The sequence below is a fragment of the Ctenopharyngodon idella genome, chromosome 2 (genome assembly GCF_019924925.1).
Source record: "Ctenopharyngodon idella isolate HZGC_01 chromosome 2, HZGC01, whole genome shotgun sequence".
Classification (NCBI taxonomy): domain Eukaryota; kingdom Metazoa; phylum Chordata; class Actinopteri; order Cypriniformes; family Xenocyprididae; genus Ctenopharyngodon; species Ctenopharyngodon idella.
In genome coordinates, this window is record NC_067221.1 from 11,438,533 (window position 1) to 11,460,982 (window position 22,450).

Genomic DNA, 22,450 nt, shown 5'->3' on the forward strand with positions numbered 1-22,450 from the left:
TAGTTTTACGATCTCTTTATGAACCTTTTGAAGCATCAAAGTGGTAGTTATGTAGCTGTCTATGGAGGGACAGAAAGCTCTCAGGTTTCATCAAAAAGATCATCATTTGTGTTCTGAAGATGAATGAAGGTCTTAAGGGTGTGGAACGACATGAGGGTGAGTAATTAATGACAGAATTTTCATTTTTGGGTGAACTAACCCTTTAAGAAGAAATCATTCATGGGACGAAATCACGCATGCAACTTTGGATGAAAATGAGGATGAAAATCTCAGAGCATTACTATGAGAATGACATTGCTTTGTTGCATTGCTCTGCAACATTCAAGAGGTCCCTGTATAACTCTGTAACCACTGTCAGAAACTACTACAAGTCTCCCCACCAGATACTGGAAGGCCATAACATTTACAAGGGTCCGTCAAAACTTAAAAAGGAGGCCTCCCATTAGTAAAGCCAGGTATTTCCTGTGGATGCGAATGGCCTTTTGGCTTTGTGGCTGACTAGAACAAACCATACCTATCTGAAACAGCTTAACTGGTCCAGTGACCCATCTGTCCACAGGTATTTTAAAGGACTAAAAAGAATGGTTCAAGTATGCCTTTCAGACCTGACCAGATGGATGGTCGGCACTGAGAATTCACATAAAGCATGAAACAACTACAACTGCGGCACGGCTAAAGTTTTCCTTTGTATTCCTGCACTTTCAAAGGCTAGTGGGTTGAATACTGAGTAACAGTGATTTCAACAGTTATTATAGCAAACTGCTAAATCTCGATCATGTGTATGCATGTTGTGATGTAAAAAGTACAATACTATACAGTGCAATGCAATATGGTTTCAGATACAGTTGACATATAGTCCACAAGGCAAAATAACAGAATTTACACAAATGAACCAGCTCAAAAGTTTGCATACCCTTTAAATCTTCATACTGTGTATTGTTAACTGGATGGTCAACGACTGTTTTTATGTGTTGTGATAGTTTCTTTATTCGTCCTGAGCAGTTAAACTGAGCATTGTATTTCAGAAAATTTCTCACATTCTTTGGTTTCTTCTAACATTCTTCTAGCATCTTCTGCATATTTAAACCATTTTCAACAGTGACTGTATGATTTTGAGATCCATCCTTTCACACTGAGGACAACTGAGGGACTCGTAGACAACTATTAGCTGAAGGTAAAAACATTCACAGATGCTCAAGATGGATTAAGTAATTAAGAGTTGTAAATTTTCTTATTTTGTTTAAAGATCATAATTTTTCATTTAGCACTGCCCTTTAGAAGCTACATGAGATATTTACATGTTTACCCAAAGACAAAATAAGTACAATTTACACAGATCATCCAATTCAAATAGTTTACACCCACTGGCTCTTAAAGGGGTAGTTCATCCAAAAATGAAAATTCTGTCATTTACTCATGCTCAAGTTGTTTCAAACCTGTATGGATTTCTTTTTTTCCGCTGAACACAAAAAAAGATATTTTTAAGAATATAACCAAACAGTTGATGGGCCCTATTAACTAAAAATTGAAAAGTATGGAAGTCAACTGTTTGGTTTCTGACATTCTTCAAAATATCTTCTTGTGTTCAGCAGTAAAAAAAAAATATACATACAGGTCTGAAACAACTGGGTGAGGGTGAGTAAATGATGACAGAATTTTCATTTCTGGGTGAACTATCCCTTTAATACATTCTGCAGGGCAGAATATATATATAATATATATATATAAATAATGTAAAAGTCACTTTTTGGATTTTAATAGGATATGAATCTATGAATGGATCATTATTACAGTGATTATTATGTTTCTAGCATGTTTTTTTTTTTTTTTTTTGACAACAGTTCTTTTAAACCAGATGGAGTGTGTAACTTTTCATTTCTTAAACAACCATGTCGGAAGATGTATCATGGCCATATTACAGGCTGACAATGCCAATATTCATCAGGGTTAAAATTGTGAAAGAATTGTTCAGAAAAGCATGAAGAATCATGTTCGCACATGAATTGGCACCTCTGAGTCCAGACCTTAACCTCAGTGTAGGTCTTAGGGATGTGCTGGAGGAGACTTTACAGAGTGCTCACCTCTTGTCAATAAAAAGCTACAAACTCCATCTTTTAGGGTTAAAAGAACCGTTGCCAAACATATAACATGCTAGAAACATAATAATCACTGTAATAATGATCCATCCATAGACTCTTAAGTATTTGCCTATTAAAATCCAAACAGCAACTTTTTTTTTTTTTGGCCGGACAGTGTGTGTGTGTGTGTGTGTGTGTATATTTATATATATATATATATATATATATATATAAATTGAGAAATTTAATTAATCCAATTTAATCCAATATTTACTCAATTCTGACAAGGGACTAACTAACAGAACTAACACTACTGTTAATTGGCCACATGGAACAAAATATTGCGATATTTAATGGACTGGCCTACTTATCACATGTTAATGTGAATGTCTGTTCCTACTTTCATGTGAAAAAGTTTGTCTTTATTCGAGGGGGCTGAGAATTCAGTCCTAACTTTGAAAAGTATAACGGTTGTGTCTGTTCATTAAAGCATGTCTCACTCAGAGCTCTCAGGATTGACAGCGCTTTTTGCCAGGACAGCCAAATGATGCAAGGACGTCCTGTTCCACCATCATCCCATCTAAATCAAAAACAAGAATGGTTTCATCTCACAAATTGAACTTTTTTTGAGTTAAGGTCACCTCATCCTTTTAAGAGTGATTGCAGGTCTATATATTTTGTGAAGAGGTTAATGAAGAGTACAAATGCGTTTGGCTGTGTAACACTGGATACTAAACAAATATATTGTCTTATCTTTTAAGATGAGTTACTAAAGCTTTAATATAATTTTGATGTCTGATTGAAGAGATTAAATGGTCCCTTTAATCTATCATGGGACACCTGTTGCAGAACTGATCTCAGTCTGAGATATCTTGTTAACAAATCCTTATTTTGCATGTAAAATAATTGTGTATAGCTACATATTCAGATCACATACATAAATTTGTATTAGCGAATGACAGTTTAGTGTTTATAAGCATAACTGAGTCATCTGTGGGTCAAACCACAGACTGGCAAGAGGGTGAGTTTTTGCTCACTCACATGCCAATTTTCAGAAGCTCTTGAAAGACCAAACCAGGTAGGTGTTATAAATTCAGAGGTGCACCATTCATTTTTACTTACAGAGAAAACAAACCCCCTCCATAAAACAAAAGCCCTTCAACGAGGGTATAAAAAAGGCAGATAATCAGATAAGATGCTGATATTTTTACTAAAGCAGCACAAACAACAGCGCACATTAACAATCAACAAACTCAACGCACAAGAAAGTTTTCAGCAGTCAAAAGTGCTTTACGATCATCTTGATGATGCCAACGTTTACTTTATAATGAGACTTTCTATTACACTGTAAACCCTAATGCTCAAAATACTTAATTGGTTTGAGTAGGACAAACATAAATTGAACAAATTAGTTCAGTTAAATTAACTACTATGAGTATTTAGAACTTTCTTTTTCTTTTGAGTTCACAGCACTGACATATTTCAAGTAAACTGAACTGTTTCATTGTTTTGAGTTGTATGAACTCATTTCTTTTAATTTAGACTACCTTAAGTTTAACTGAAACTGGACTGGGATTTCTATTTCCCAGCATGCTTTGCCCATGGCACTCGAAAGGGAGAGTAAATGCTAAAATTGTTATATGATGTTTTTTTTTGCACAAGATTAAATGGAAAGGGAGATTTAGTAGTGATTAATATTTTTTTATGCTAATTTAGAAGAGTTTCTGTTAATGTGTGTTTTCGGAGAGTTACTAACATCATGACATGTGGCGCATGTGCTTGGTATGAGAGCAGCTAAGTTACATATTTTAAGTTGCTGTACTCATTCAGTAAGTGCTATACCATGCTATTGTTAACATGTTAGCAAATTAGCAAGTTGGCAGTTTTTGTATTTTTCTAGGGTTCACAGTGAAGTAAATAACTCATTTGATTTGCAAGAACTCAAAATAAAAAAAGTTAATTACCAAATATTTTATGTAAATTGCTATCAAAATGTATGAGTTAGCTAACTCAGTACTTCAAGTTAGGAGCAATTAACATGCATGAGTACTACAAACTCAAAACTTGATAGTTCTGCTTACTTAAAATTGGGAACATCATAACTCAAAAAAATTGATGTAACTGATTATCTCAATTGTTTTGTGTTAGCCCAACTTATTCGGGTTTACAGTGTAGCATTATGAGGCAGACATAGTTTATAAAGGCAAAAGAGTAAATATGAGGAGTAGGTAATTTAGCCTACAATCTCAGATGTCATGCATGCAGGATCTAAACTTTAGGACAGGAATGAATGATTAGACTTTGGATGCCCTGATTTTTTTTTTTTTTTTTTTCAGATCTAAAAAAATCTTCTTAAAATCTTCTTCAAAAGTAAACCATGTCCAAGTATAGTCCATTTTTGCACATTAACCTATAATAAAACAATAATAATATTAATCTGTTAAGAAGCAGGATGCAATCTGACCTTGATTTATGACACATGTTGTTTTGAAAAGGTATTTTAAAGGGCTGATTTGAAACAGTGAAATTCTGATGGTGTTTTTGTTTCTTTAACATATCATTTTCATAACCATTTGTTATTTCTGCTCATTTGAAACTGCTTCTAACTTTGTTCACATTAAACCCTGTAAAACTTTACCATGGCAACGTGAGAATACGTTTGTGTCGTTTCTGCAGAAATGAGGGAGGTATGGAGACGGTCTTTGCTCGGATGGCATCATAGTTGGACGGCACTCCGTCGAGTCAATAGACTCCCTCCCCCTGCCATAGATTTGCTCTGTAATTCATATGGGTAGACTGCCTCTACTCATAAGCGTCTGACCCTACCTCCCGTCAAACTAAGTCGCTCTTTCGTCTCCCACTTAGCTGTGACAGCCAACCTCCAATGTGCTCAGTCAGTGGCTATCGAGAGCGGTCGTTATTGCACCTGCTTCGGTAGTGGTCGTTGGGTAGCATCCATCCGGTACGCGCGACAAGACCCTGTGAGTGACTAAACTTTAAAGATCCGAAGAGATCATTTAACGTCATGGACGTAAGGCTGCATCTGAAGCAAACTGCTTTTCTGTGTTTTATCAGCCTGCTTTTGACGCCTTGTGGATTAGCCTGTGGTCCTGGTAGAGGGTATGGAAACCGAAGACACCCAAAGAAATTAACCCCGCTGGCTTACAAGCAATTCATTCCCAACGTTGCCGAGAAAACGCTTGGGGCCAGCGGCAAATACGAAGGCAAAATCACAAAGAATTCAGAGAGATATAAAGAGCTGATTCCGAATTATAATCCCGATATCATCTTTAAAGACGAGGAAAACACAAACGCTGACAGACTGATGACCAAGGTATGGACTCATGCGTGCGTAATTGCCCAGACTTACACTATCATAAATAATGGATCTCAATTTTTGGCTGTAAATTTTTTTTTTTTTGAGTTTCCGATATGGCTTTTTGGAGATTATAAAAAAAAAAAAAAAAAAAAAAAAAACACTGATGTTGCATTATGGGTTCTTTAGATCAGTACATTGGTTTATGTGTTCTTTAACGCACCAGAACAGAGCATGGATGTTTTATTACATAACTAGAGAATAAAAAGTTATTGGTGTAACTCTAATAGTACTCATATTGCATTAGGCTGTTAAACCTGTAACAGAACCTTTATTTAGGTTTCCAGGCACTTTGACAGCGCGCGGTAAAACTAAAACTTGAACTGTTGGCAATCCGGCACAGCAGTGTATAACATCAGGTAGTTGGGCTAAAGTGATATTCTCAATATGAACGTATGCATACTTAAGACTTTACATAGAACGCGCGAGCGTTGTATTTTGATTTATTCAATATAATTTAAATCAAAATGACCATTCGTTGCCCTGGAAATTAGAAAGATCTAATATCTTTGACATTGGTGCAAAATATGCACCGATGGATAATTAAGTGTTAGTGGTTGAAAGCATGTGCTGAGCATAAGTTTTTTTTCTCTCTCACCAAACAGGCTTCTGACAGTTAATAACATAATTAAATACACGAAACACCCCGCCTCCACACATCGTAAGCATTGCGTAATATTTTTTTCTGGTTTGCCCGATCAATTAATACGTTCCCTCCAGATCACTTCTGCGTTTCTGTATATGAATTAATCTCATGACCTGCTTTTGTTGTCTACTTAATAGAAAATGTGGGTCAGAAGTGATCTATGCCACTGATGTCTAGTATTGGATAATACCGGCTCCCGTGGTGAGCGCGTTTTGTTGCATTCCACTCAGCTGCTCGACTGCGTTCTCTTACTTTAGAGTAATTATTTGATGCCAATTATAAAACGTTTTCTCGCACAATCTCCCGCATCAAAGTAAGCAACTTGCCCCTGTACAAAAATACGCATGTCCACAGTGCCATGGCATTTAATTAAAGCAGCATCTGCAGTTAAGCGAATCATTGGTGGCAACGTCTCTGTAATTGATTGCTGCTGCACAGTCTGAGAGAAAGAACTTGAATTTTCAGCTCTATTTACTCTCGGTTATCGATCGGTCGGTCTGGAGTCTGCGCTCTTGACCTATGGCAATAAACGATTTCCTCATCGCACATTTTTTATGCACAAACTAAGAGCGACAATGTGCTTACTGATGTATATGTCTGTTAACTGTGACTCTAACTGCACTCTGTAGTCATATTGCGATACGGCAGATATTTAAAATCAACCTAATTCTGAAATGATGACATCAATTGACTTAAAAACACAGAAACAACATAAACGTCACTCCAGTAGCTGTGTGCATACAAAGAACTCATATCTTTGTTGGATAAGTTGCAGAGATGACTTGAAGACAACCGAAAGACCTTTTGAGCGCACTTTTATTATTTATTTTATTTTTAACCTCTTAACATTCAGTAGCCTAAATCTTCTGAAAAGGTATGTATTGTAAATATTGACCACCTGCCTCTCTCACTCATTCAGCGCTGTAAGGACAAGTTAAATTCATTGGCGATATCCGTCATGAACCAGTGGCCGGGCGTGAAACTGCGCGTCACTGAAGGCTGGGATGAGGATGGTCACCATTCCGACGAATCTTTGCACTACGAGGGACGGGCGGTGGACATAACTACCTCAGACAGGGATAAAAGCAAGTATGGGATGCTATCTAGGCTTGCAGTGGAGGCAGGATTCGACTGGGTCTATTACGAGTCTAAAGCCCACATTCACTGCTCCGTCAAAGCAGGTGAGCGATGGCACTATTATAGCTGCATATGCATTCATGATACGGCTTATATGCTATATAGATGCATAATTTAAATATTTAATTCCATTTCTGTGCATAATCTGAGAAACATATCCAAGAACCAAGGCTTGAGGCGTCATTTAGGGTTCTTCCGTGCGTATACGAGGTGGCTAATTCGTACGACGTCACTTTTTTTTTGCTAAATCGTGCGTATTTTACGAGTTGCCAAATTCGTATGAATTCGTACCCTAACCCCGCCCCTAAACCTACCCGTCACTCGGGTTTAGACAAATCGTATGAATTAGCCACCTCGTAAAATACGTACGAATTGTTCGTGAGATAGCGTTGGTTCTTCAGCTTGCCATATTGGAGAACCTCTTGGCACTATTTGTCACCTCAAACATCCTTGTGTACTTAAGGAACTTGATATTTCCAAGTTATTTTGGGTTATTTTGAGATCTTATAGGTTATCGAAAACCCCAAATGGTGCCTCATAAATCTTTTCATTTTTAAAGGGTAATCATTTGTGAATATGAAAAAAAAAAAAAAGATCCTAAGAGGAAAATAATTATCGTTAACACAAAAAAATGAAAGGTCTTCTAACCAAAAGCAGCCAGCATTGAAATCTAATGACAAACGTGCGCGAGTTGGCACGTTGGGGTTTCTGCACCTGTTCAAACAGTTACACAAAACTAAAGGGATCAGGGAAAAGCAAAGTCTGCAGGCTCAATTTAAATGACAATGTCTGATCACTTTGTGTTAATTCAGAAGCCAGAATCGCCAGACAAGCCTTTCAACACTTGCTTCCTTGACAGTCTACACGAGTTTGGATTATTTCCATATCAGCGCCACCATGTCAAAACCCTTGTCAATGCATCGATTTTTGTAAAGTGCTTCATAAATACATTCCTAAAATGTCTATTTTTACTTTTATCGCAGAAAATTCGGTCGCAGCTAAATCAGGGGGATGCTTTCCTGGATCTGGTACAGTGACACTTGCAGACGGGAGGAGGAAACGTATCAGAGATCTTAAAGTGGGCGACCGGGTTTTAGCTGCCGACGAGAGAGGAAATGTCTTATTAAGCGACTTCATTATGTTTATGGACCACGATCCGAAAACGAGAAGGCAATTCATCGTCATCGAGACGTCAGAGCCTTTAACAAAGCTCACCCTCACAGCCGCGCACCTAGTCTTCATTGGAAACGCTTCAGATGGTTTAGGTGTAACAGCAACATTTGCCAGCAACGTGAAGCCTGGAGATAAGGTTTTGGTGTCGGATGGCACAGGCAAGACCCTCAAGAGCGTTACAGTGAAGAGGATTTACACTGAAGAGCACGAGGGCTCTTACGCGCCAGTCACAGCTCACGGAACCATAATAGTGGATCAGGTGCTGGCTTCGTGCTACGCGGTTATTGAGAACCACAAATGGGCACACTGGGCTTTTGCACCGGTCAGGTTAAGTCACAAGCTGATGACGTGGCTTTCTCCGGCTCGTGATTCAAACGTCACTTTTCAGGAGGACGGCATCCACTGGTACTCAAATGTGCTGTTTCACATCGGCTCTTGGCTGCTGGACAGAGACTCTTTCCATCCACTCGGGATTTCACACTTAAGTTGAGACTGTATCACTATGTGGGCATCAGACTCAAATGTATCTTTATTTTCTGTAAGAAAAGCCTTAAAGTGTTCACTCAATAATTTATTTGTATTGGATCATCTGTTTCTGAATACCTACACACCGATTCAAGCATGATGTGACCGTTTTTTTGTTTTGTTTTGCGCATTTTGTGAAACCTACAAGAGATTATAGGAAATAAGAGAAAGGATTGAACTTACAGGGCTGTACAGAGTGAAACCGACTGTTCTATTTTATTGGATAAGCATAGGATGGCGCTCAAAAATTATATTTTTATACACAGATTTGTATATTAGATTTTTGACGGATCTAAAAGTATTTACAGAATCATATTTCGTTATTTGAAATAGTGAAATGTACGGAAGCGTGGTAAATTTATTTAAACAGTTGCGATGTATCAACGAACTGTTCATGTCATTATGTCGAGTATGTCAAGTGTCATTGTTTTGACCACTGTTTCAACGTTTGTGTATTCACTACACCAACAGTTTTTGTTTAAATGTACATTTGTTGACAAGAGTACTCAAAATAAATTCATGGTACGAAGTGTGCAAATTATTCGATGACCTTCAGGAGTTGACTTTTAAAGGAAATTCTGCCTAATTTATGGTTCAAAATGTCTTTGCGCATCAGTTAGCGTTCCATCAACTATTTTAAAGACGTCTAAAACAACTAAAACAAATGCTAATATTGTTGTTATTTTCTTGAAATTGCCTAAGTAGGCTACATATTTAAAAAAGTAATAACGGAAACCGCTCGAGCAGCCTTCTGTTGCTATGGTTACCTCTGGGGGTAAAGCGACTTTTGTTCGCTGCCGTCTACTTGTAATCTCACTTTACTAAATCGCTTGAAAACGCAGTTTATTTGTATGTAAAAAAAATAATAATAAGACCCCCTCCCTCCACCAGCGTCTCCACAACGTATTTTTCCCTTTTCAAGTGCTTTAGGAATTGAAACGACGTTTCAGAATTTGGATTAGACCTAGGCTGTTTTTTGTTTTGTTTTGTTTTTTTACACCGACTGAATCGGTTTAACGGTTCAATAAACAAGAGCATTAAGTACGTGTTAGGCTCACATTTTTAAAAAAAATTATATAAAATCTAGGCCTATTGTAAGGTTGCTGCACAGGCCTACTTCTCGAGACTAATTTCACAAATAGCATATTTGTTAGCATGAGCATCTGGCTTCGACCCTTGAAATCACGTTTAAGATGTTTCACATGTTGGCTTACGTTTCAGTAAGACTTTTGACCAAATTTTTGACGCATTAAATGTCTATTCATAATGTATATTAGCTAATAAAGTAAAAACCCAGATTACCAATTTCAAAGCGTTACCATTAGTGTCACCATTCTGATAACCAATACTTCGTTGCACCATAACATAAATTTGATATCCCAACAAAATATGCATTTTGCACGATTATGACGCTTGTAATGTCCACAGTAAGAGAATGACAGCTGATGGCGTGTAAGGCGTATTTAGTGCGACATCTACTGGGTCTTTACGGCTCTGTCACACTGTGTGCTCCAGGTTGACGACAAGAACATCAGCGCATCTTTTCTTAAACAGAGTAAGTTTATTCTTAGGTTTGAAATATTTTGCGACACTGTATTTGAATCTTTCATATTTAAATCCACCACCCTGTAAACATGAAGTGGACCTTTAATAATAATACTCACATAGCCTACTACTATCACTCTTAAAAATAAAGGTTCCAAAAGCGCGTTTCCGCAGGGATGCCACAGAAGAAACATTTTTGGTTTCTCTGAGAGCCTTACAGTGAACAGTTCCTAAAAGAACTATTTTTTTCTCTGTGTAAAAACATTTTAATAATCTAAAGAACCTTTATAATCTAAATAACCTCCACTATATAGAACCTTTTGTGGAACGGAAGGGTTGAGTGGATGTTAAAGGTTCTTCATGGAACCATCAATGCCAATAAAACACCATTATTTTTAAGAGTGTTGACACTCATACAGCAGATCTGTAGCTAAAAGAAAGAGAGAAAAAAAACTTGTGCATTACAAGAATAAAGCAGTTAATTGAAATTAAAAACATGATTGTTAGTGCAAGTTAGGGCAGCACTGAATATATGCCTTCCCCCATCAATAACTTTGCAGGCTCCCCTGTAGTAAAATCAAGTTCAACATGACCAAGACATATTCCTGAACAGTCTTGGAAGAAATATCAAGGAGGACATGTTTAGTCAAGAAAACAGCCACAAAAAGTGAAGAAAAAACACGAGTTTCAACTGCACTTATTGGTAAAGTACTGATAACATGCAAGGCATAACATAGATGGAAATGGAGATGATTCAAAGGCCATTCAACTCATTATATGAGAGCTTATGTAGAGATGTAGAAAGGCTCATTCACGTAAAGCTCCAAAATAATTGAAAGCAATGAAGCTCAACTCTGGCACAAGTTCAAGCAGTGACTAGCTCAATAACACTGCCCACCTGAGTCAGTTAATCCATCAGACTTCAATCAGACACCAGGCACAAAACCTGTGATGAATGATGCAGACAGGCTGGGAGATACACTGGTATGCTGATCTTTTTCCCCCTCAACATTTTAGTCAAACACAACATTGGTGGTGGTGGTGGGGAGGGGGACTCAAATTGCTTAATGAGAAAAGTAAGTAACATTTAAAGAGTGTTGCGACAAGGATTGAAATTCCACTCACATTCTGCTTTTGAGGAGGGAGCGGTGTTGACTCTGTGTGGTTGAGACTTGCTGGAAGACACAAAAGGAGCTGCGTGGAGACAGAGGGATGACCTTGGGCCCGGCCCAGGTACAAAAGCACTGCTAAAGGAACATTCCAGGGGACCAGGAAAACAAACTAGCCCCTAATCCTCCCTCTATCCCACAGTCTGCCGGATTAGAGCAGGGCCACTCTCTGCAAATGTTGACATTCCCTAAGACAAGACGTTAGAGTCTTGGAAAATATTTCAGAATGCAACATCTGTTGCAAGCAAAAGACGGAGCACAATAGATGAGGCGGTCTTGTTGTATCTAAGAAGCAGTGAACCACGTATTCTTTCGGTGGTCTGTGTGATTTCAGATGGAAGGTATTCGTTTTTTTGGTGAAGTTAAATCAACAGCTGCATCAGTGTTTGAAAACAACTTTGAATTTGTTCAAAACTGTGCATTTTTAAATTAACCACAATCGCCTAAGAAATAATATATGATTTTAAATTGATACACTCTAAAAGATGCTGGGTTAAAAACAACCCAAGTTGGGGTAAATATGGACAAACCCAGCAATTGGGTTGTTTTGACCCAGCAGTTGGGTTAAATGATTTCCCAGCCTGCTGGGTAGTTTTATTTAACTCAACTATTCACTCTTAAAAATAAAGGTTCTTTATTGGCATCAATGGTTCCATGAAGAACCTTTAACATCCATGGAACTTTTCCTTTGGACAAAAGGTTCTTTAGATTATAAAATGTTCTTCACACTGGTTCTTTAAAGAACTGTTAAGTAAAAGGTTCTTTGGGAAACCAAAAATTCTTCTATGGCATCACTTCAAAAACCCTCTTATGGAACCTTTATTTTTAAAGAGTGTTGATTAAAAATTACTATATGGCTTAAAATGAACCCAAAATAGGTCGGAATTTAAAAATCAGACACTTAATTACTAGAGGCAACAGTAATAATCAAAATGTGAACATTAATAAGAAATTTAATAAATGTTTATTATCTAATTATTATTTATTAATCTTATTAATACATGTTCATTTTTCAACTATTTGGGTTCATTTTAGGCGAGCAATACAGTAAATTTTAAACAATAGTTGAGTTCAATAAACCTACCCAGCAGGTGGTGTCAAACATTTAACTTAACCGCTGGGTTTGTCCATATTTTACCCAACTTGGTTTATTTTTAACCCAGCATTTTTTTTTTTTTTTTTTTAAGAGTGTACAGAGCATAAAGCCCATCAAACATAACCATTAAAAAAAAATCTAAACTAATTATTAATGGCCTGCTTGAATATATTTAGAAAAGTTATAACCAAAATTTTAACTTTAATTTCACATTTTAAACTGCTTAAAATATCTTGAAATACACAATTGATTAATAGACTGAAAAAAGATCAAGCAAATTGTCCGCTAGATGGGGCTAGACAGCTGCATGAGTAAAACCATGTGGCCCAGGCAGGCTTTAATCAGAAAGATCAGGGAAAACATTGGATATTCAAAGTAAGGATGTGTGTGCTTGTCTCAAATGCAATGCTTTGCCTAATATTGTCGGGCTGTTTTGTAATTACTGGCAGTTTTCAACAGGCCATTATCGTCATCAGATTGCGCCTTTGTTTTCATTTTTATGTGCTATTTCCACAGACACACAGCTTCACTAAATTTAAAAACATTTACGAGGAATAATGCACTAAAAAGAGTGCATAAAACTGACTTAATATAAGTGTTTCTTATATTTTCTGATAAATCAGATGAACAGCCATGAACAGCCACCCAGGACCATGCAAGTAGTGTACGTTTAATGGAAACCAAGGAGCAAACTGTAAACAACTGTTAAACCACTGTCTTCAACAATCACAAAAAAGGCAAATATTGCATTCTAACAAAAATGTTGGCAAAACTGTGAGAACACTGAAAATATTCTATACTCAGCATGCTGTTGGACAGGGTTGATCTCCGAAAGGTTCAGTGGTTCAGTCTTACTATGAAGTTGACACAGGTTTGAGCAGAAACAGACTCTGTTCTTACACCGGAACTGAAGGGTCTATAATAGCCAAGACAAAAGAAGGAGAAAAAAAAAAAAAAAAAAAAAAGAGCATCATGGTATATGGTACCTAATACCACATAAACAAATATGAATGAAACGAGAACATGCTGGGAAACTATGGAGTCTACTTACATGAAAGCACTGCGTTCATTTCCCCTGACAGCCACCTGTGTCAAAAGAAGGTTATAAAGGTCAGATCAAAGGTATGACCCCTGTGGGACACTCATTAAAAAGAAATGATGTCGGGCTGGCGCCCATTATCACGTTCCAGTAGTGTACTCGGTCCATTTTTATAGGGTGACAGTGGGCCTGCTGCTTGTCAGAGTCAGTGGTGTTGTTGTAATGCTCGTGACATCATAAAACCGCCAGCTCATTAGAAGCCACTGAGAAGCAATGTTGCATGTAATAGCCGCTCATTTTAACATTCCAGGTAGCTGTTTGGTCACTGCAGAACGCTGTGGGTGGTATAGATCTTGACATCTAGCAAATACTTGGAAATGACTAGATCCCATCCTGTCACCACGGATGTTGCTAAATGAATCACGCACGGATTGTTTCATTGATCTCATCTACAATGGATTCAACACCAAGTGAATGCTAAATACATAGGCTACTCCAAACCTCAAACTCTCAAAGCACAGAGTATCTGAGAATCTCTAAGAATTAATGTAAAAAGAAATTAATACTTTAATTTCAGCAAGGTAGGATTAAATTTATCAAGACACAGTAGAAAGATTTCTATTTCAAATAAATGCTGTTCTTTGAACTTTCTATTCATCAAAGAATGAAAATATATATCATGTTTTCCACAAAATTATTAAGCAGCACAACTGTTTTCAACATTGATAATAATAAGAAATGTTTCTTGAGCACCAAATCAGCATATTAGAAATGTATTAAAATAGAAACAGTTATTTTTAAACTAATATTTCACAGTAATGCTGTTTTTACTGTAATTTCGATCAAATAAATGCCGCCTTGGAACACAAAAGACTTACTTCAAAAACTTAAAACATCTTACCGACCTTAAACCTTTGAATAGTGTATATGCTGCTGTACATTTACCAAAAATAATGGCTAAGATAGTAATTCTTCACTAAAATTTTGTGCATGATGAATTCTACTACTGTATATGTGTGGTAATTTAAATCACATTTATTATATTGGATATTACTCTTTTGATTGGAGTACAGTTGACCATTTGCTCAAATCGCCATTCTGAAATTTTCAGTCGCTTGCTTTCCTATAGTGTGTAAGCAGTGTTGGGAAGTAACTAGTTACAGTAATAATATTACTTTTTGCGGTAACTAGTAGTGTAACGAATAAGATTTCAGTAATAATATTACAGTTACCATCCATAAAACAGCTCATTACTTAGTTACGTTTGATGCCTCGACCCCTACTGATTTGAAATCAAACAATCCAATAATTCCTAGATTTATTTTCATAATTTTCACGACTCACACAGGCACATTAAGTCGCCAGTGCAGCAGGCAAGCTTGGAATATGGAAAAGCTTACATTCAGAGTATGGAAATATTGCCATTTCATATTTTGTCAGGACAAAAGATGATCTGAACACCGTTGTGTAAGTTGTGGCATCATGCAAATTGTGGCATTACTTTTCTGGTATTACATGGCTCGCCCACTCATATCCCTGATCCTGATATAGATTATATTACTAAAATTAAAAATGTTTTTGGAAAATGAAACATTTTCTTACAAACATTCACATGACAATTAATGAGATTAATACAACACTTTTACTTAAAGGGTTAGTTCACTTTCAAATGAAAATTAGCCCAAGATTTTCTCACCCTCAAGCCATCCTAGGTGTATATGACTTTCTTCTTTCTGATGAACATAATCGAAGAAATATTAATAAATATCCTGACGCATCTGTGCTTTATAATGGCAGTGAATGGGACCCATGAGTATGAGCTGAAGAAAGCTTCCATCCACATCCATCCATCATAAACATACTCCACACGGCTCCAGAGGGTTAATAAAGGCCTTCTAAAGCTTGTATAAAAAATAAAAAAAAAATCCATATTTAAACAAGTTATGAAGTCAAATATCTAGCTTCCGCCAGACCACCTTCCGTATTCAAATTACGCAAAAACGAATTTGGTGCCGTGTTAGTTCCGTAAGTAGAATAGGGAAGGTGTAGGACATACAGCATACGTTTTTTGAAGAATACAGAAGGCGGTCTGGCGGAAGCACTTGCAAGGCGATCATGTGTGTTTATAAAGCATATACATTTTTTTTTTTTTTTTTTTTTAGAAAATGACAGATCGTTTTGCTAGATAAGACTCTTATTCCTCATCTTGTATCATTTAAAGCACTTTATCAGGAAATTTTAATTTGAAAGTGAACTAATCCTTTAAGAGTCACTATCAATCACCATTGAGGGTTTGTAATAAATTCTGACTGCGATCCAGTGTGGATTGTTGTCAAATGATGAGGCATAAATATGTTGTTAGTAACATTTTAGAAGAATTTTATGGGGAAGATACACAATTACAACTTCTGTGGGGCATGAAGGAAAAGTAATATAACTAGTAGTGTAACTAATTACTGCCGCCAGAAAGTAATAAGTAATATATTACTTTTGAAAGGAGCAACTAGTAACAATAAATTCTTTTTTTTTTTTTGAGTAACGAGCCCAACACTGTAAAAAAAATCTTTAAAATTGATTTAATCACTTAAACATTTTACAATGAACAAATAATTTAAAATACAATCATTGCTTTTTTGAGCAGATTCAAAACTGACTTTATGAAAAGGACATAATTGTTTTAAAGTAATCCATCAAATATCCACACCCATAAAATTTCAAAAGTATAACTAGCATAGCAAATTGTCCCTCCTGACCTTTCTGAGCCTTACCTAAAGCTCAACAAGTCGACTAAGACTGCCCTCTAGTGGACTTTTATGAAATTATCAAATTAACTAGGATGAGCAGCCTCAGGAATTCAGATTTAAGATGCTTAAAATATGCCTTCATATCTCACCAAGACTATTCCAATCACAAAATGTTAAGATAAGTGAAAAAGAACACAATGAACACTAATCCTAGTAATGAAAGGATTAACATCTTACGTAATAACACCACGATAATAAATGATCATGCAATTTCTACTTTTATTCAAAACTAATTTCTTAATCCTCAATTTATAATTATATTTTTATTGAATTAAATTAACAGCCAATTAGTTTATCAGCTAACCAAATATAATGCATTGTGACAGCCACAAGGAAAAAAATTTTAATCTGTAAGAAGAAAACACACCTACTCAAATACACACGGAGCAAAACACATAAAAGCCGTGATTCAGATGACTGCCATGCAAGTGTTGCTCAAGGCAGTGCTATGATGCCTCTGTGTCAGCGAATGAACAATCACCTCTCACTCTCTGTGCAGTAATGCACGACATGACAGCCGAACGCCTCTCAACCCCGTCAAGCCTTTAGATCCGCGTACACCAGGGATAGAGTCATACTGTGCAGACAGGCACATCAACAGACCAGGCAACAGCAGGTGATTGGCTGCAGTAAGGATGGGAACTATGGGGGAATACTTCATCCTCAGAGCTTCCTACTTCCTGCTCAGTCATCTGAGGGGCTTGTGCATTACAAGTAATTACATATCAAAGCCAAAAACATATTCTACTCTCAAAGCAGATAAAGTAGATGTCAGTAATGAGAACCAACAGAGAAGATACCACATACTGTTAGGTCAAACGAGAGACTTTATCAGACATTCTTCAAATTAACTTTCTTTTTAAAAATGTATTATTGTTTCTTTCTGATAGTGGCATTGTTTCTGTCGCTGCGTCTTTCGAGTTTCTGTTAATCTGATGTGTGGCCACATTGACCGCCTCTTCAAAGTACCTCTGTCTTTCCTCGCCTGCTGTAACTCACTGCTTCATTTAGGTTTCTTGTATGATAATTGGAAGTAATAATGATTAATTTAATAGTTCATGATTTAAATGATGGTTTTAAATTAAGGCATGGACAAAAAACACTTAACAGTAACACTATATTAAGGTTAAATTCGTTAACATTAGCTAATACATTAGGCATCATGAAATAACAATGAACAATAATATCAGCATTTATTAATAAAGGGTAATTAAAATGTATAAATATACACCACCATTCAAAAGTTTGGGGCCTGTAAGTTTTTTTTTTTTGTTTGTTTTGTTTTTTTGTTTTTACAAATGAATAGTTATTCAGCAAGGATGCATGAAATTAATCAAATTATCAGACGTTCATAATGTCGCAAAAGATTTTTATTTTGAATAAATGTTTTTCTTTTGAACTTTCTAATCAAAGAATCCACAAAACTGTTTCCACAAAAACAGTACACTTGTTTTCAACATTAATAATAATAGGAAATGCTCAATATATAATTCGCATATAAGAATAATTTCTGAAGGATCATGACACTATGCTGAAAAAACAGCTTTGCCATCATAGGAATAAATGACATTTTAAAATAGAAATATTTTAAATTGTAATAATATTTCACAATTGTACTGTTTGTACTGTATTATTTGCATTGGAGAATTAAAAAAAAAAAAATTATTATAAGCTTACCGACCCTATACTTTTGAATGATGGTGTACTATTGTTCATTGTTGATGCATGTTTGATCACATAATAACTAGTGTTGGGGAAATCTACTTTTAAAAGTAATGCATTACAATATTGAACTACTCCAAAAAAAAGTAACTAATTGCGTTACTTAGTTACTTTTTATGGAAAGTAATGTGCTTTGTTACTTTTGCATTACCTTTTCTCACCTGGGCTGAGCTGTTTTTTAATAACAACAAAAAAAGTTATATTTTTGGCAAATGTAAAGGCCCTTTCACACCAAAAGTGAAATGAATAAGCTTCAGGCTGATCACAAACGTGATGTTTATTACAAAGCAATTTTTGCTTATTAGTATGATAGAATTAGATCATCGAAAGTCAGCGGCAAAGTGAGATTAAATACATAAAGTATATTGGTTTAATTTAATATATTTAATTATTGCAGGTTTGTGCAATATTCTGAGATTGCATTTCATTGTTTTTATTCATCTTGAGGAATACTGACTTTTTGTGCAAGTGGGATGAGTAAATGCTCACATTTAGTCTGGTGCTACAATAACCGACATGTTTACACACAACGCCTCTGCACTTATTCACGATTTCTCTCAACATGGTGACAGGAGAGGCGTCAGTCAATACATGGGAAAACAAAGTAACTTGCGTTACTTATTTGAAAAAGTAACTCAGATATTTTACTGTAAATTTAAAAGTAATGAGTTACTTTACTAGTTACTTGAAAATCTGATTATGTAACTCAAGTTACTTGTAACGAGTTACCCCCAACACTGATAATAACTAATATACTTAGTATGCAGAGATCAACAATAACCAAGATTATTAAATGCTGTATTAAATAGTTAGTGCATGATACCTAATGTATTACAAACTGAACTTAAAGTTTTAACAAATTACATAAATTAAGGTAGAGATGAAAGAGCATTTATATCCAGCAGACATACTTGCGACAACATCACTGGAAAGATTTTAGAAGACAATTCAAAATATGAGAACTAGAAGATGTTTCCAAGAAGACAAACACCAAGGGCAGGTGGAAGAAAGCAGTGTCAATCTTATGATACCGCCTGTTAATTTAAGATCGTTTTATTTGAAATGTCTGCACCAGGACATCGTGTCATTACCACACTAACTTTCACAAAGGGGTTAAGCTGTTTCACAGTAAATTGCACTGATCGTATCAGCTTTCCAGGGTGAGTAGACGGGCCTGACAGTGAGTGGTGGAGTTGGGAGGGGAGCGGGGATTTGACCTACCTGAATGGGTCTTACTGACATCAGCAGGTTTTTCAGATGGACCCCAGCGGTTGATGAAGAAAGCCCTTCAACTGACACCAGGTCTGCAGCCTTGCCCATCCTCTCCCCCCTCTTCCCGCTCTACTGCTCGTCTGTTTGCCTGGCACCAAGTGGGCACTGCCCATCTGGCCCTCTCCGACTCTACCTCGCCCCTGAACAACAACCTGCAGCGAGCGCCAGGCGCACGCCGAGACGACCAATTTAGTTTGCCCTTCTGGCGTCTGCTGATGTTTCAATACGGACAAGATGCCTCAATGTTTTTTTTACTCTATTGACTAACAAAAGAACAGACCTTTGTGAGGTTAGACGCCATATTTAATTTTACACTGAGGCTGTTAGGTGACGGACATACAGTGTGATCAAAGACCATAGTCGGGGTAGGCGCCTTATTGAATTTTATGAGGATGAAAACGAGGCTGTGTTTTTACAATGGCATGAAATATATAAACAGGGTTCAAACACAGTTTTGCCACTTATTTCCATGACTTTTGAGGCAAAAATTCATGATCTAATGTTACATGAAAGTCTATGTATACAGAGTAAAATAAGAATAAAAACCTATGTTCAAATTTATATTGTAATAATAATAACAACAATAATAATAATAATAATAATATTACTAATATATTTAGATACGTGATGTTTGCATGGAGTAATGTCACAGCATGTACTTAAGCCGAGCTCCTGAAGGTGTGCCTGATGTGGGCAAAGCTAAAGAGTCACGAGCGCACGCAGCTTTTGCGTAGAGATGGTCTGCAAGCTGTGACATCATTATAAATAAAAAGGGAACAAAAACTTTCGTGTTGTTTACATTATATGCACTTGCGCGCCGATTGCCAACAAAACACAGACATTTGATACAGTTACTCACTGCCCACGATCAGCACATCCAGCGCCGAACTGGGACTTGTTTACAAAGCATTCATCACTGAAATCCCGGGAACAAACAAACATACATGCACAACTCCGTTGCTGCCCCAGAAAAACAAACTTCATCCTCTGTTCCCTTTACGCTGGGTTCTTTGGGAAGCTGAAAAAGGTAATCTTTCCCTCACAACCAAAAACACTCCTTTGGTGACAGGAGCTGCGTCTCATTTCAGAGTCTGCGTCCTCCGCAGGTCGCATTTGAAGGCTGCATACGTCATCACGGATGTCATATTTAAGAAAAGTAACTATAATAAAATTTACTGGTATTCATTGTGAGTTGTAAAATACTGTCATTTCTTTCTTACTTTGCAATCTAATGGTTATTTTTCTTAAATGAAACTGCCTCGATGATGTATGCAGCCTTCGAAGGGTCCAGCCCCTGAATTGGGACACAGCCATTGTTGAAAAATCTCTCGGCTTCCGTATCCTGAACAAAGCGCGTTGATGGGCGTGCTCTTGCTCTTGCTCTTGCTCTGGGTGATGTGTGCGTGCACGCTTATCAGGGAGAAGTGCCCATACAAGGAATTCCACCCATTATTACTTGATAAAGTGCCATAATCTAAAAAATCTCTATGAAACTTGGTCCGAAACCAGAAGTAGTGTATTTGGCACAGAAATACTCCGTCATACTGTATGTCCAACTCGTGTTTTGAAACTTTGGCCATGTTTAGCATGAGAATGCAACTCTTTCACAGTGTAAATAAGTCAGAATGCATGAAATAGCATTATACCCCCCCTTTAAAACTCCCAGAGTGATTAACATGATTAACAAGTTCCACAGGCATACTGAAGAGAATTAAGGAAAATAAGTAATAAGGACCAATAATAAAGTGCAGCACTCACCAACGTTTACAACAGGATAAGAACAAAGACTTTTCCTGATTTACCTTTTCCTGGGCCTGGTTTGGGCCAGATCCTCTCTCCTGTTTCGGACAGTTTAGCTTAAGACTGTGATGTAGAAAAGAAGGTGTAGATGAATCAGGCATTGAGAAGGTGACAATTCTGGCCTTTCTTTCAGTCACTGCTTTGGTTTCTTCACTCATCTGTGACGTGAGATCAGAGCTTGTACTCTCATTTCTAGTCTGTAGCAAAAACAACAACAACAACAAAAATAGAAATGTTAAAAAAGATCACATGCATCAAATGAATCAAACATATCTGTACCTATAAAATATTCTTAAAATAGTGTCTTTAACATTTCACACAAAACGAGTTTATGATAATGTATGCCAATATTATTATGCTTGTCCCATTCTGTTCTTATCCAAAGTTCAATTGTGAGAGAGAAAACCCCCAACAAAAAGACCAAATTACATCATGTGAACTGAACATTCCACTTGACTAAAACTATTTAAAAACGCATTTAAGAGGAAATTCAACATTTCTAAAATAAACAATTACATAAATGCACATATTAATCTCTTTCTCTCTTATGAACCTCTTTTCCTCACAAATGTTGGCATGCAGGCCTAAGGATGGACCTGAACTCTCAGTGTATTTTTAGTCCACTTCCATGTGTCTTCCTGACCTTCCCATGCTACATCCACCTTCCTGTCGCCCTGCCGAGTGTCCCACCTCCCACCTCAGAGCTTAATGAGCATAAACAAATCAGGAGTCCCTGCGACTCTCTCTGCTTCAAGTTCCACACCTCTCTCAGCTGCTGGGGCTCAATGTCACACCTGACCACTACACTGCTGTGAAAGCCGTGGGCATCCCCAGGCCTACAGTCAAAACAACTGGCCTACAGTGATGTACAACAATGGAACTCCCACAGACTATGTTATGATGTTAGACAGCATCACAACATTTCCTGCAGGAGTACAGACATGGACATAATTGATTTTTCCCACATGGTCCATGGTCTGTGGTATTATCAGGCAATGTATTAGGGTTGTCAACGCATTCATTTAGTGCAATTAAAAAACACGAACAGAAAATAAAAATACAAAAAAA

General features: G+C 36.8%; 2 protein-coding genes across 3 annotated transcripts in view; one reads left to right on the forward strand and one right to left on the reverse strand.

Annotated features, from left to right (window-relative positions):
* The first annotated feature begins 2,945 nt into the window (after positions 1 to 2,945).
* shhb (sonic hedgehog signaling molecule b) lies at positions 2,946 to 9,476 on the forward strand. Its single transcript, XM_051881251.1, has 3 exons — positions 2,946 to 5,412; positions 7,020 to 7,281; positions 8,221 to 9,476. Exons 1-3 carry the CDS (start codon positions 5,104 to 5,106, stop codon positions 8,898 to 8,900), a joined length of 1,251 nt encoding a protein of 416 aa, XP_051737211.1. The 5' UTR covers positions 2,946 to 5,103; the 3' UTR covers positions 8,901 to 9,476.
* A 3,918-nt stretch (positions 9,477 to 13,394) lies between these two features.
* Positions 13,395 to 22,450, reverse strand: part of rbm33b (RNA binding motif protein 33b) — a 36,450-nt gene continuing 27,394 nt past the window's right edge. For both annotated transcript variants that reach the window (XM_051875333.1, XM_051875327.1), the window contains exons 10-12: positions 21,385 to 21,579; positions 13,797 to 13,831; positions 13,395 to 13,661 (exon numbers count right to left, since the gene is read on the reverse strand). In XM_051875333.1, coding sequence (XP_051731293.1) covers positions 13,583 to 13,661; positions 13,797 to 13,831; positions 21,385 to 21,579 — 309 coding nt within the window. In that variant the 3' untranslated portion in view covers positions 13,395 to 13,582. The remainder of the gene's footprint in view (positions 13,662 to 13,796; positions 13,832 to 21,384; positions 21,580 to 22,450) is intronic.

What these genes read in the sequence shown, in the direction of transcription:
- shhb (XM_051881251.1), top strand. Translation starts at nt 5,104, where the DNA reads ATGGACGTAAGGCTGCATCTGAAGCAAACTGCTTTTCTGTGTTTTATC. An exon ending in CTGACAGACTGATGACCAAG is followed by an intron (nt 5,413 to 7,019) that starts GTATGGACTCAT and finishes TCACTCATTCAG; the next exon opens with CGCTGTAAGGACAAGTTAAA. An exon ending in TCACTGCTCCGTCAAAGCAG is followed by an intron (nt 7,282 to 8,220) that starts GTGAGCGATGGC and finishes CTTTTATCGCAG; the next exon opens with AAAATTCGGTCGCAGCTAAA.